Below are 13,424 nucleotides of genomic sequence, written 5' to 3' on the forward strand. Positions count from 1 at the left end.
CAGCAGAAGAAGGTCAAACTGTCTCCTCTCCTGTCTCCTGCTAGTTTTGCACTTTATTAGATGGTAAAGGGACATTTTCCTCAGAAAGACAATATTTTAACCTGTAACAATCATCAGACACATTCATAAGAAATGTGTTTATATGTTACCGGTAAAATTTGTCAAAGTCTTTTTAATTTAGTGAAGCTGGGAAGCAGGAAAGGAAGCTAAACTGGAAGCTGCCAACAACCATCATCTGCAGCTCTAGAATGAAGAAATTTAAAAAGAATTAAAGAAAAGAACCCCATATAATGAAATATATTCATTAATATATTCATTCATCATGACTAATAATTGATGATGAGTGGCTGTTATCAGTTCACATTATGCTTACATGTTTTAATGACTATTGTATTCATTGTTGTATTTTATAAATTAATGAATAGTGTTGTGTTTAAAGTTTTGACAAATCATAGCTGGTGTACAGTGTTTATTTTGGGAAAATATACTTGAGTCAATGTAAGCTTTGAGTCAGGTATGGTCTTTCCAGAAGGTCTTAAACCTGTCACACAGTTTCTGAGTTGAAACACGCTGCATGGTGCACGTGAGCATGCTTTATAGCACGTGTATAAAATGTGCTTTATTCACCATTTAAACAACTAGAATTTTAAAGTCAACATATCGAGGAGAAAAACCTGAACTTGTGGCAATCAACAGCTGTGACTACACTGTACAAAACTAAAACAAGGACAGGAAAAAGCCAGTCAAACCAGTTTAGACCAGTTCAAGACCAGCAGACACTGTAGACAATGGAGTAAAATGGAGTCAGCCCCCAGCAGCAGCAGCAGCAGCAGCAGCTGCAGCAGCTTTTTTTTGAGGACATATAGTTCCTCTGCAGGAGTTTGGCACTCAAGGCCACATTTGACAAGACTTAGACATGCAGCATAATGTACAATTTGTAGCATATAAGACATTTACTAGAATATGATGGATCAGAAACCAAGAAACATACAGGTGAGCTGTAACTACAATATTTTTTTTTAATGATTTTAACATCTCTTAAATCAGTGGTGGACCCTGAAGTGCATTTAATACGTTTAGACCAGCACAGATGAACTGAAGATTCAAACGCTGGATTTAGACAGGTAACTGCTAGCTGCTAATAATACAGACATAAAAAGGATCCAACATCCTAATATATATAAGCTGGAGATTTATAGCTTCTTTCAGCACACCAGCACTTCATAGAAACTGTCTAGCCTGCTGAAAGTGGCAGTTTAAGGCCGCATTTAGGGTTACCGGCCCGAGGAAACTAGTATCTACTCATGTTTATGATGTTTTTAAAGGGTAGCAGCAGAGCAGAAGTAACAATTTACTCTGGATTATAAGAGAAGTTAATTTATTATTGGACTTTGAGACAGATCATTGAGTCAGCACAATACATTAACATCATAGCCATTCTGAACTTAATGTGCTGGATAAGTATCTTCTTAAAATGCAATGTCTCGTCTAAAAAAAGCAGTCGCTATAAATGGTTTATTACAAAATCTCCACCAAATAGGAAGTGGACGATTGTAAAACATACCAAATATTCAGAAACTGACATTTTTCTCAAAATAAATGACAAATTCTGGTCCAAATGGAATTTACATGCAAAGGTTTCCAATAAAACACTTTTGGCTTGACCTGTTCATTCTCTCTTTGCTCTGAGTGGGATGTAAAAAAAAAAAAAGAAGCCTAACTTAACCTTTTCTATCATCTCTTGACTACGACTGACCCACTTCAGCAGTTTCAGCAGATATATCCGCAAGAGATGTTCAAAAGTCCCCTGTGGACTGAGATGGACAGAGGCTGGCTGTGGGCTCCTTGTGAAGGTCAGTGGCAGCACATATTTACCGATTAAAATATCCAGCTAAAGTTTAAAAAAAAAGGGCTGAATTTCTGCGAACAACTTCAGCCTCAGGTGTCAACATCACATTAGGAACCATCGCTGCCTACTTGTGTTTCTGCAGAGAAATTGAGGGCAACTCACCGCTCTTGGTGTCCTTTCCATCCAGTAAGGGCCGGTAGTCACTCTTGGAGACAGTTTCTCCCACCTTGTCATCATAGGCCTCCTTCTCCAGCGTGGCTACAAAGTCTCTTTTCAGCAAAGCCTCAGCAGGGGCGCCACTTGGCACCCCACCACCACCCAGAGCATCTCTCAGGCTCAGGTCCATTTTCCTGTTGACCGAAAGAAAATGGTCTGAATTTTGACATCAGTAGCCTGACAGTCATCTTCATCTCTGTAACATGGGTAAATGCTGGCCTTCATTCAACCCCGAGATCCGCAAAAAGATAAAATATGCTGCTTACTGCTATTTTTTTCTGATGTAGCTACAATTAACTTGAATTGTAATGCATTTGATGTGTGTGTCAGGGTGTTAGCAGTTCGCTATAGCTCTTAACGGTGTTGTCGATTATTCAGAATCAGCATTATGTGGAAAAAACACATCACTATGGTATCATGATTTACTAAATGGGGCTGAGGACAGTGTGGCAGTGTTGGCTAATGCATTCTGACTTACCAGTGAATGTAAAAGGATGTTTGTTTGTAAAGTGAAGCTTTAAAATATCTAAAATCTGGAAGTTTAACAAAATGTTGAAGAATTTTAAGAGCTTCTCACAACAGGAATGAAAATGAAAAAAAACATTTTAACATGTTAAGTCTAAATAAGATGTGCCCATATAGATACACAGATCATTGATATTATTGGTGACCTGCTAATGGCTACATTTATAACCAGATAAAGACATGATAAATACTGACAACAGGGTCTCCACGTGAACTTTTGTGTCTTTGTCTCACTCTCAGTTCATCCCTCCAACCATCCTCCCAGTGAACAAGTTGTCATTGTCCTGAGACTGGAGCAAACATGCCCACACACACACACACACACACACGCACAGCAGCTTTGTATTGGCAAAAATACTAGATATATTTACAGCGGTGGCCAAAGTGATTAGAAAACCTGACAGACCTGAATAGACAGACAATCCAAAACCTGCTTTTATTTCAGAAAGTTGCTGAAATCTGCAGATTTGCTCTGAGCGCAGCAAATGAGTGAAGTGAGACCTCCTGTTTTTTTTTCCTCTGCCTTCTGCAGCCTTAACAGCAGCTTATCTCTGTAGTGTCACTATTTGTCCTGAGGACTTCAACACTAATGTTCTCCAGGTCTTCTGCTCCATTCCCTCTGAATGGACAACAGATCTGCCCACTTTGTTTTCCAATTGGCTCAAATTTTGCTGGATGGGGTTAAGGTCTGGACTTTGAGGGGCCAGTCCATTATTTCCAGTGGTCCAGCAGATTTTGGTATTTTCATCCCAGCAACAGCAAATTCAATATGGCCTAAACTGAGCCTTTCTAACCTCCTTTATCCTGCCAGTAAATTATTCACCCATAATTGCAGAGGTCAAATAAACCTGAAGATTCAGTGAACAGAAGATCATGTTTTTTTTTTGTTCTCTCAGGCCCTTCACTCCCCATTACTCACAGAATAAAGTGTAATTTGATATATTGTCACTGTGCTGTAAGTATTCACAAAAGGGCTGCAATAACAACATGTGCATTTTAAGTTAAAGTAATGGGACTGAAGTAAAGATTAAATAAAAAAATAATATTTCTTTAACATTCTGTTGAGTGTTGCAGAAGTAAATATTTTCCCTTCAATTAATGATTTTGATTCCCTAAATAGATTACAGTGTGAGAATGCGTCTGTGCAAACATTCAGAGATAAAACAAGTGCCAACATAAACAAATGATATATAAGAAAATGCATAAATCAATCAAATGATTGATAAATCCTGGAGTAAACATCCCATTACATTAATAACGCTGCAAAAAGAGAATCTGACTTCAAGAATATGGTGGATGACAAAACATCATGATGTGACTGTTGGACAGCATGTATGTGTGTGTGTGTGTGTGTGTGAGAGAGAGAGAGAGAGAGAGAGAGAGAGAGAGAGATGATGATGATGATGATGATGATGATGATGATGATGACGACAGTCATGGTGATCACTGCTTGTTGGGTTAGACAGCTTTTGCACTCAGAAGGATTAAAAACCATACCCACAATCCCCTGTTCCAGCTCCCACCACCTCGTCCGCTCTGAACACAACCATCTGCTGCATAATCATTTCATCCTCCAGAACACTGACATCTCTCACGCAACCATCACACACACACACACACACACACACGCACACGCACACACACACACACACACACACACACACACACACACACACACACACACACACACACACCGGATTGCAAATGCAGCTGTAACAACCGTGTTTTTATTTTTATTTTAATCCAAACTCGATTTTGGTTTTGGTTTTTGTTGCATTGTAATTATGATCCAGGGACAGAATTATTTTTGTCTTAAGTATCATGATCCATGATTGCAATATTCAACAAAGTTAAGACCTCTCCCCATCTACTACTGGACAACATGAAGCCGACAGTGCTTCAGAGCTCGTGTCAGTTGTTTGGGCTCCACCGTGGAGCTGAGGGTCAGTTCAACTCAGTGATGAGTCACAGCAGAATATCTGCCAGTGATGTAACAGCAGTGAATGGAGAGGTTAGAGGTGTCCAGAGCTGCTTTCAGCATTTCGAATCTTATTGTGTTTGTGCTCCTGACGTCCAAAAATAACATAGTGCATCAATGTTGAAATATGTTTCGTAGGAGACAAATGAAAATAGTCCCAATCTCCAGTGAATCACCTGTACGTCCTCAAGCGTGCATTGTTGCCTCCATTGCTCACACTGCAGGGGAATCTCAGCAGGAAACAGTAGGTTGCCATGCTGCACACATGCGGTCTGACAGAAAGTCAGTGTGTCAGATCCAGGAGCAGAAATACCGTACATAAAATACATCAGCACTCTAGCACTCTAGGAGCCCTGAGGAAGGAAACTCCAGTCTGCAGACTATCTGTCTGGAAATTACACAGAAACAAAATTGAACAGTAACAAAGAAATTGAATTTGTTTTCTTCTTGAATATTCAAATTAATTTAATTGAACTTATATGTAGGAAAAACTATAAATGAAATTCAGTATATGTAAATTCCAACCTTTGAAGCAAAAGTATTGTACATCTATGAGAGACTGAATATTTTGAATAACTTTGTTGTTCAGGATTTTTGCAATATAACATTATCTGTACACAAAGAACCTTTGCTTAAAATGTGGGGTGGGACACTGACAGAGAACACTGATAGTGCTCTGTGCCTGGACGGTGAGAGGAGATGCAGAGAATGATGACGATTGGTTTTAAGCAGCCATAAACGTATCCATTAGATCACGTTCAATGTTACTGTAGACCTTAGAACTAACAAAAATACGGGAAAGAAGTCTTACAAAGATGGCTGACGCTCAGAGACGTGTCCTAGTTCCACAAATACAGCAACCTAATGTCTCAATAAACCCATGTCATGTCTGCACAGCCTGTTGCCATGGTGACTCATCAGATCCTCAGTTTCTCCTTCTTGACAGGAACAAGCTCAGGCACACATACACACCCACACACACACTTCAGCTGAGAACAGTGCAGACAGTTTATCTAACATGATGACCAACAGCCTGACACTGCAAATATGACCAATGTGCCTCTACACAGAGAGGCGCAGAGATGTGCCTCTGTTTGCTTTCAGCATGAAAATGAAAGCTGTACCAGGAGATGACAGAAAGTCAGAAAAGGAGAGCAAACAGCAGACAATTTCTACTGGGGCAGTGACTGCTCCTGTGCTTCGAGCACCAAGGTCATTTTAGGGAATCAGTCTGGAGCCACTGGAGCACATCAAAGTCTGGGAAGAGCATAAAAATACCCCATCGCCTTGACAACATCCAGGAAAAAGCTTCAAGTTCAAGACCGATTTGTGTTTCTTTCACGTTTTAATGTGAACTGAAGAATTTCTGTGAAAAAAAAATCTGCAGAGTAATGTCAACGATGGACAATAAGAATAATTAAAAACAAGCAGGATAGAGTTTATTTTAAGCTACATGTCACAGCCACTGTCAGAGGACAGAGAGCCTTTCATTCTCTTCAAAAAGGATTACTAGTAATTAATTAATCAAGGCTTGATTGACAGGCATTTAATCACCCAACTCTGTGATAATGTGTTGCTATTGTCATTTTTATAAGCCCTCCTGACTTTTGTTCCTCCCGCTGGTCTGCAATTCTAGGTTAAATAAAACATGAAACCATTGATAAAGATGTAAAAATTGGAAAAAAGGCCAAAGTACTAGAAACTCTGGAATTTAAAATAAACATAAAAATAATAAAGTGCTACACAAAAGTGTAAGATGCTCTACAGCATGACCTCCTGACCTCTACTTTAATTATATCTTCATAGACAGACAGACAGACAGACAGACAGACAGACAGACAGACAGACAGACAGACAGACAGACAGACAGACAGACAGATAGAGCAAGTGTTCACACTCATCAAAAGTTGACCAAATACGGCCACATGTTGTAAGACATGTTGTCCTCGAGATCAATAAGATCTCTGCAAATACTTATATAGTATTCATGATAATTAAAAGAACACCAACTTTTTGACTCAATACATGAGTGCTTCCTCTGTTATTTAATCCTCCATTAATCCTCAAAGGTCAGCCTTCACCCTCTCTCCGAAACCTCATCACCATAACAGTCAGCAAAAATGGTATGCTAAAGAGTTCTGACACAAGACACGAAAAAGCAGAATAAAGAGGCTGATAGAAGCTGTGAAAGTCTGTGTTTGTGTCTCTCACTAACTAATGTTCTCAATAGTTCCCAACCTCCAAATATAAGGGGTAATTTAAGCAGCTAACCTGTTAGAATGTAGAGCTAATAGCATAAACCTCAGAGTCAACGTACTGTATTAACATCTGCAGAGACTATCCATCAGAGGAGATGGCTAACCCAAAGGCCAGAGATGATGTTCTTTCATTCCTAAGCATAAACATGATTCAAATAATAACAAAACTACTTGTAGTTACCTTAATAAAAAAAATTGTCCCTTTACACGCAAACTTGCAATCATGTATTAACAGATGTCGTGTGTCCTACAGGCTTGAAACGTCCGTGATCCTACTGTAACTTAGAGTCATTGAATAATGACAATCTGATTTGTTAATCAGTAAATGTTTGTTTGTTAATAAACACAAATTACATGACAACTGTACCTCAGGAAGTGAGGCAGGATTAGTGTTGCAGCCTCCATTAGCCCATCCTGTCTCTGCTGACCTATTTTCGATTCTGGAACTACCCCAACACAAACATCACAAATTCTGAAAATAAGTCCCTGCCTGACCTGTAAAAGGGGGCTTCCTAATGTCAGAAAAGAGGATTTTTCACAGCCTTGGCATCCACAATGAGGGCGCTGTCCCAGCATGCATCAGTGGACAAACTTGTGTCTCAACAAAAACACATATGTCAGAGCTTTTTATAGTTCTCATTGATGGATGTTTCCTTTCTTTGTTAAATTATATAGTTTTTCCTAAAACAATTACGAGGCAACAAAATGCTGTGACCACATAAGTGATTAATATATGTATTATGTGGGACAGAATTGGACACAGCTAATGCTGTGGACAATAACTGTATGAACTGGAACAAAGACAGAGAAGTGGGCACCGTTGGGGGCTGTTCTCCGTCTCGCCAGTCCACTGGCACAGTCACATGAAGTGACAGAAAGGACCTTTGCATGTTCCACACCACAAATACACACTGATGGAGGAGGATGAAGATGAGAAAACCACATCCGTCCCCTATATATGCTGTCAGGTCGGCATCTCTGACTCTGCTATCAGAGGTGAAGAGTGATCTGATTCATGTGCTGCAGTCAGTTCAGAAGAACATTTTTATACATAGTATGCATAATAATGACCTACAGAACATGCAAAGAAGTTTTAGTTATTTCTTGTTTTCTAACTTTCTATCGAGTACAAAATGTTTTACAGCCCTATCAAGAAACATGTTACAAAATATTATTTTGTGGCAATATATTTAGTTAAAGTAGGTATATAAATGTTTACCATAAGGTAATGACTGACAAAATTCTCCAAGTATCTGTGTATGATGGCAATAATAACTTATTATTATATTTCATAATAATAAAGATCACTGTACTTTCTCAATGTAATCCAATCAATAAATTCCATAATACACTATAAAAAGTAGTGAAAAAACAAACACATCTCATCACCCTTTGCAGTCACATACAAGAAGGCAGACATGACGGCAATTATTAATGAATAATTCATCATTAATATTACTGACATAAAAGCACATTACAAAATAATGACCAGCGAGTGTTTAATATTTATTAAGCAGTAAAAAAAAAATCCAATTATTCGCTGATGATGATCTGGTGCGTATTTATTAAGCCACGCTCTGACGCAGTTTTAAGTTCGTTGGCTGAGAATCGAAAGCAGAACTTCCGCTTCTCAGTGAGGTTACTAAGTAGATCACTCAGGCCTGCTCCCTATGTAGTGAGTAGAGGTATGGAACGAGTGTGTGAGTTCACACACAACCTCCAATTCAATCAGTTGTTCTCTTTCTAGCTCTTCTTTTGAAATATTATATAAATATACTGACCTACTTCTACTAGGAGGGCAAGTGCAGGTCACCATTGAAGTGATGGAGATTGTCATGTCTGGAGGTGCCACAATGTCTGAGTCAGCCAGTGCAAGGACAGTGACTGAAAGAACACAGCCCGGCGTAAAGAGCTGCACCCTGCTGACAGGGCTGGTGAATGTGCTCATCCTCAGCAGCAGACCTGAGAAGAACTTTCGAGCAAGTTCAAAAGAGATTCTCGAGGGGAATGACTCCAAAAATTAAATGAATGAAATGGAAAAGACCTCAACATGTTGTCATGTGGAGGATGTCGTTTATAACATTGCAGAGTAGATGTGGTTCTAATACTACAAAAGACAAACAGATGAGAGAAAGCACTGATGTCAAAAATAGCAAAAAGAAATGGCTGATGGATGGATGGATGGATGGATGGATGGATGGATGGATGGATGGATGGATGGATGGATGGATGGATGGATGGATGGACGGACGGCTGGATGGGAATGTTTATAATGAGCAACGTAAATGACTGATGCTCATGTTGGGTGTTTTATAGATGTGTATCTTTTCGTTATCTTTTAGAGGGCGGTTTGTGCTTTTTTGTTTTTTATTTTGATTAAAAAGATTCAGAATTCACATGAATTACGAGTTTTGTAGATTCGGGTTTCACCAATTCAAATCGCTTACAAACTGATAAACACTGATGCATCAGAGCAGTGATACTGCCCAACGTCCAGAATTCACCTGCAGAAGAGACACGCAAATCTCTGTTTTTTTGAGTTTAGCGAGCATTCAGCATTTTATATTCAGCATTCCGCGTTCAGCAACAAGCTTTGGTTTGTGATCGATGTGATGAGCTGATGGGAGCCTGTAGATTTTGACTGCAATTGCGCTGATTGGATTAATGACTGAGCTTGTATCATCAGACTCACTCTTCTGAGCAGTCCGCTCACACAGGCTGTCAGTGTTGACTCAGATTTTAGGCGTACAAGGAATTTGGCCGATGAAGCTCGTGTGTCTGCCTGATAACGTCTGAAAGCCGATTTGATCCATCAGAAATAATAAATGTTTGCGAGGACTGTATAGCAAAGCGCTGCAATGAAATAAACCCGGATTCATCATCGTTGTCTACTTTGCCATCTGCACATGGGAACCTCCCCGAGGTACTAAAATCCGTTGCTCTGCAGCGGTGTTCCACCAATATATTGTATCACAGCATCAGTGTCCTGCTGGAGATTCAAATGGGGAGTACAAAGGAAACTTTGATTTCACAGTCAGTTCATGTCCATTAAACACTTTTACAGTCAATAAAATACCACAAAAACAGGTCATGAACAAAAAACTGTCAATAGTGAAAAATACTGAAATAAAGACAATCTACATATAATTTTACAGCTATGCAGTTGATTTCTTTGTTCATTTTATTTAGTTTAGAAAGAAACTAAAAACTCTCATTATAGAGACAGCATATTTTAAAAAAAAAAGTAAATATTTTAAACTCCATGCATATGTTAATATACATAAATCACAAAGGCTCAAACATGTGAACACAGAAAAAAACATCTTCTTTAACAAGAAAAAAACAAAATTAAAAATGGAGACTAAAGCTGCAAAGGGAACCGTAATTTGATCTTTCTGACAGTTTACCACCAACTATGTCAGAATTGTAGCTTACTGTCATGTATATTTGAGTTTTGATGGAATTCGGGGTGGCAGAAGAGAGACAGAGGCTGAAATAAGGTGACAGGTAAGCAGAGCAGGAGTGTCAAATAAATGGCTGACCTCTTCTACTGTGCTGGAGCCAGAAATATTGTCCTGACTGTATGTCAGCTCCAGTTACTATTCAACACAAAACACACTTTTATGCAGGGAAGCCATCATGTGTGGTGGCTCTGAAGTGGCCATCAAGTGTAGAGCAGGAAAAAAATATTATACATTATGAAGTTATAATAAAATACTCGTTGTATTCTGGGTATTTGTGATGTTACCAGATTATTTAAAGATACCTGTCTAAAAATGCTTTTTTCATTCAGATTAGTATAAACAGACTAAGGACAAGCTAATAGGACTGCCATTTCAACTTTGTACACAACCAACCAGATGATGCACAAGTTCCACATGTTGTCATGAAGATAGAGATATAATCTTCTGAATATAGAGCTACAGCAACACTTAAATGTTTGTCTGTCTCGATATTTTCTGGTGTTCTGTTGGTCTGCACTGCTCAAAACATGAAACCAAATACAATCTAATCTGCAGTGTAAGCCCTAAACTCTATAAACTAATGCACAATCAAGCGAAGGAATGTGAGGCAACACATCTCTAATGTCAGAACACCAGCTTCGGAGATGGTCTGTTGACAATGTAGCGCCTCTCATGGCTCAATGCAAGACACACAACCCAAAACCTTCGACTGATTCGGCCAACTTTATGATGTCGTACAGATAAAGTTCAGACAAAGATAATAGTTAACGAATGATGTCGGATCTCGGTTTTTTAATAAATCTCAAAATTGTAAGTGAATAGTCCAGCCTATGTTGCAACAAAGTGACACATTTTAACATTATTAAAAAAAATAAAAATTAATCCAACATCTTTATGTAAACATGAAAACAACTGGTGGCTGTCTTTTTTCTTGCTGTAATTAAACTAATAACCATAGTCTTATGGATTGAAATTGAAAGTGACACTGCAAGTAAACAAGTGGCAACAAGCAAAGACGCTGTAAACGCAAGATTTAGTCAAACTTCACAACTAAATGGAGATACTGAGAAAGCTCATTTTACATTTCAAACACATTAAACACAACTGAACACAGAAACTGCAGCAGCCAAAGACAGAAAAACTGGAGCATCCATGGAACAATGTGTACTAATCCACACAGAGGATGCACTGTGTGTGTGTGTGTGTGTGTGGGTGTGTGTCTGCGTGTGTGAGGGAGAGACAGTGTGTTTTATTGGATAACAACAGACTTTGTCCCTATAGAACACCCTTCCTAAAACGGGATTTCCTATCATACATCAAGTGTTTATGTAATCAGGCCTGTTTAGCTGTGCCTGACTGTACCTGACTGCCTGGTAATAAATTCTAATGTAAATACTACACACAAGTGAATGACTGCCACTCAAGTAGTAGCCGACAGAAGAGCAACGTTCAGAAATGATGTGTGTGATCACTCGTGAGCATGGCTGAGTTCGGGATACTGATGGAGCACTAAGCCTGGATTCATCAGGAGGGTGAGCTATCACCCTCCTGATGCACCACCATAACAAAGAGACGCGATTCCACGGAGCTTGTGTCTGCATCAGAAGACCCCCTCACACGCCCACTCGCCCCTGATCGTCCTTCCTCACTGGAAACGCCGCTAGCAATCATGTCAAACCGCCGACCCACAATCATAGGCCACATACAGGCCCGGGTCCGCCCCACCACGGCGCTAGACCTAAATAACTGCCATAAATATGACATGAATTGCATTATTCATTTAGCAAGAGGACAGCGCAGCACGACGACAGCGTAAACAGCGCCTTTCAGGGCAGCTCGGATGTAAATAAAGATTCGGATGCACTCACCGTCTCGACGTGTTTTAGGATGAATATATTCGTGCGTGTGTGACAGTCGGAGTGTGTGATGGTGAAAATCTCCACCTCTCACTGCTCGCAGAGCATACTGGTGCCAGGTCTCATGCCCAGACCACGCCTCATCTGAGCCAGACCAGCCAATCAGAAGCCGGAAACAAAGACGCTGCAGGCAGTGAGGATGTAGGCTTCTGCTGCTGCATTCAGGTGCTGCCGTAAAGAACAGCATTCAACCTGTTTGTCTGCCGGTGTTTACTATGTAGTCACAAAAGATAAAAGGTTAAAGATTTTGATGTTACAAGCGATGGAAAAAGGAGGGATCACATAATATAATGGATTAAAAGGATTAAAACAGTGGTTGTGTGAATGGATGCGCTGAGGAATCCAGATGTTAGCCTTGTCACTGCTGAGGGTACTTCTCCATCTGGACTGGTTCTTTATATTGAATAATTCAACTCTCTTTGAATGCAACTCTTAAAAGGTTTGTATACTTGCTGTCCATCCATCCATCCATCCATCCATCCATCCATCCATCCATCCATCCATCCATCCATCCATCCATCCATCCATCCATCCATCTACCATTACCGAAGGACAACTGGCTAAAATCAAATATTTGTTTTGTTAATGATCTTTAATGTTTGAATTATTTTTTTCTTATGGAAATGATGAAATTGTCATACAGTTGTTGATGCCACTCTCACTGATGACTCACTCTGGCTGTTGGAAACTTTCCTTTCGGATTATCTGGGATTACATAACCTATTTGAAGGGGAAAAAACAAACCAAGAAAAAACCAATGCACATCTCATGTAAACAAAAGTAATCCCCAAAAGTAATCCCCCATCTCATTTGATCACTGTTAAGGTCAACATTCACCTGAACATAAACATGTGCCAGCGACTGTGTTGAAACCATCTGGATCTCGGGAGTTCATTTCCTTCTTGTCAGGTGAGCTCATGTCCACAATCCGGACAATGAAAATAAAGGTAATGATGACTCCCAAAACAACAGTTATAAAAAGTAGATTAATGAGATGAGATCCAGTTTGAAGAAATGTGAAAGTAAGATGTTCTCTAAGAGAAAACACAGAGAAATAAACAACCTTTATCCTTATGCTAGTTCTCTGGAACTGTGTTGGCCTAATGCCTTTTTTACTCCGTTAACACTGATGTGGCCCACTGCTTTTCAGGTAAATCAAATGACATAACCATAATATTCACTCTGTTACACTTCCTTTAATGTGGTTATGTGAAATCC

General features: G+C 39.5%; 1 protein-coding gene and 1 long non-coding RNA gene across 8 annotated transcripts in view; one reads left to right on the forward strand and one right to left on the reverse strand.

Annotated features, from left to right (window-relative positions):
* The window catches only part of LOC101075768 (microtubule-associated protein 4-like), a 53,391-nt gene extending 41,113 nt beyond the window's left edge, over window positions 1-12,278 (reverse strand). For all 7 annotated transcript variants that reach the window (XM_029831265.1, XM_029831269.1, XM_029831267.1 and 4 more), the window contains exons 1-2: window positions 12,159-12,278; window positions 2,012-2,199 (exon numbers count right to left, since the gene is read on the reverse strand). In XM_029831265.1, the coding sequence (XP_029687125.1) occupies window positions 2,012-2,195 (184 nt within the window). In that variant the 5' untranslated portion in view covers window positions 2,196-2,199; window positions 12,159-12,278. The remainder of the gene's footprint in view (window positions 1-2,011; window positions 2,200-12,158) is intronic.
* On the forward strand, window positions 823-2,129 carry LOC115248002 (uncharacterized). The gene is made up of 3 exons (XR_003887036.1): window positions 823-993; window positions 1,769-1,853; window positions 1,992-2,129. It is a non-coding gene; the product is annotated as an uncharacterized lncRNA (long non-coding RNA).
* Window positions 12,279-13,424: the final 1,146 nt, after the last annotated feature.

The sequence above is a fragment of the Takifugu rubripes genome, chromosome 22, assembly GCF_901000725.2.
Source record: "Takifugu rubripes chromosome 22, fTakRub1.2, whole genome shotgun sequence".
NCBI lineage: Eukaryota > Metazoa > Chordata > Actinopteri > Tetraodontiformes > Tetraodontidae > Takifugu > Takifugu rubripes.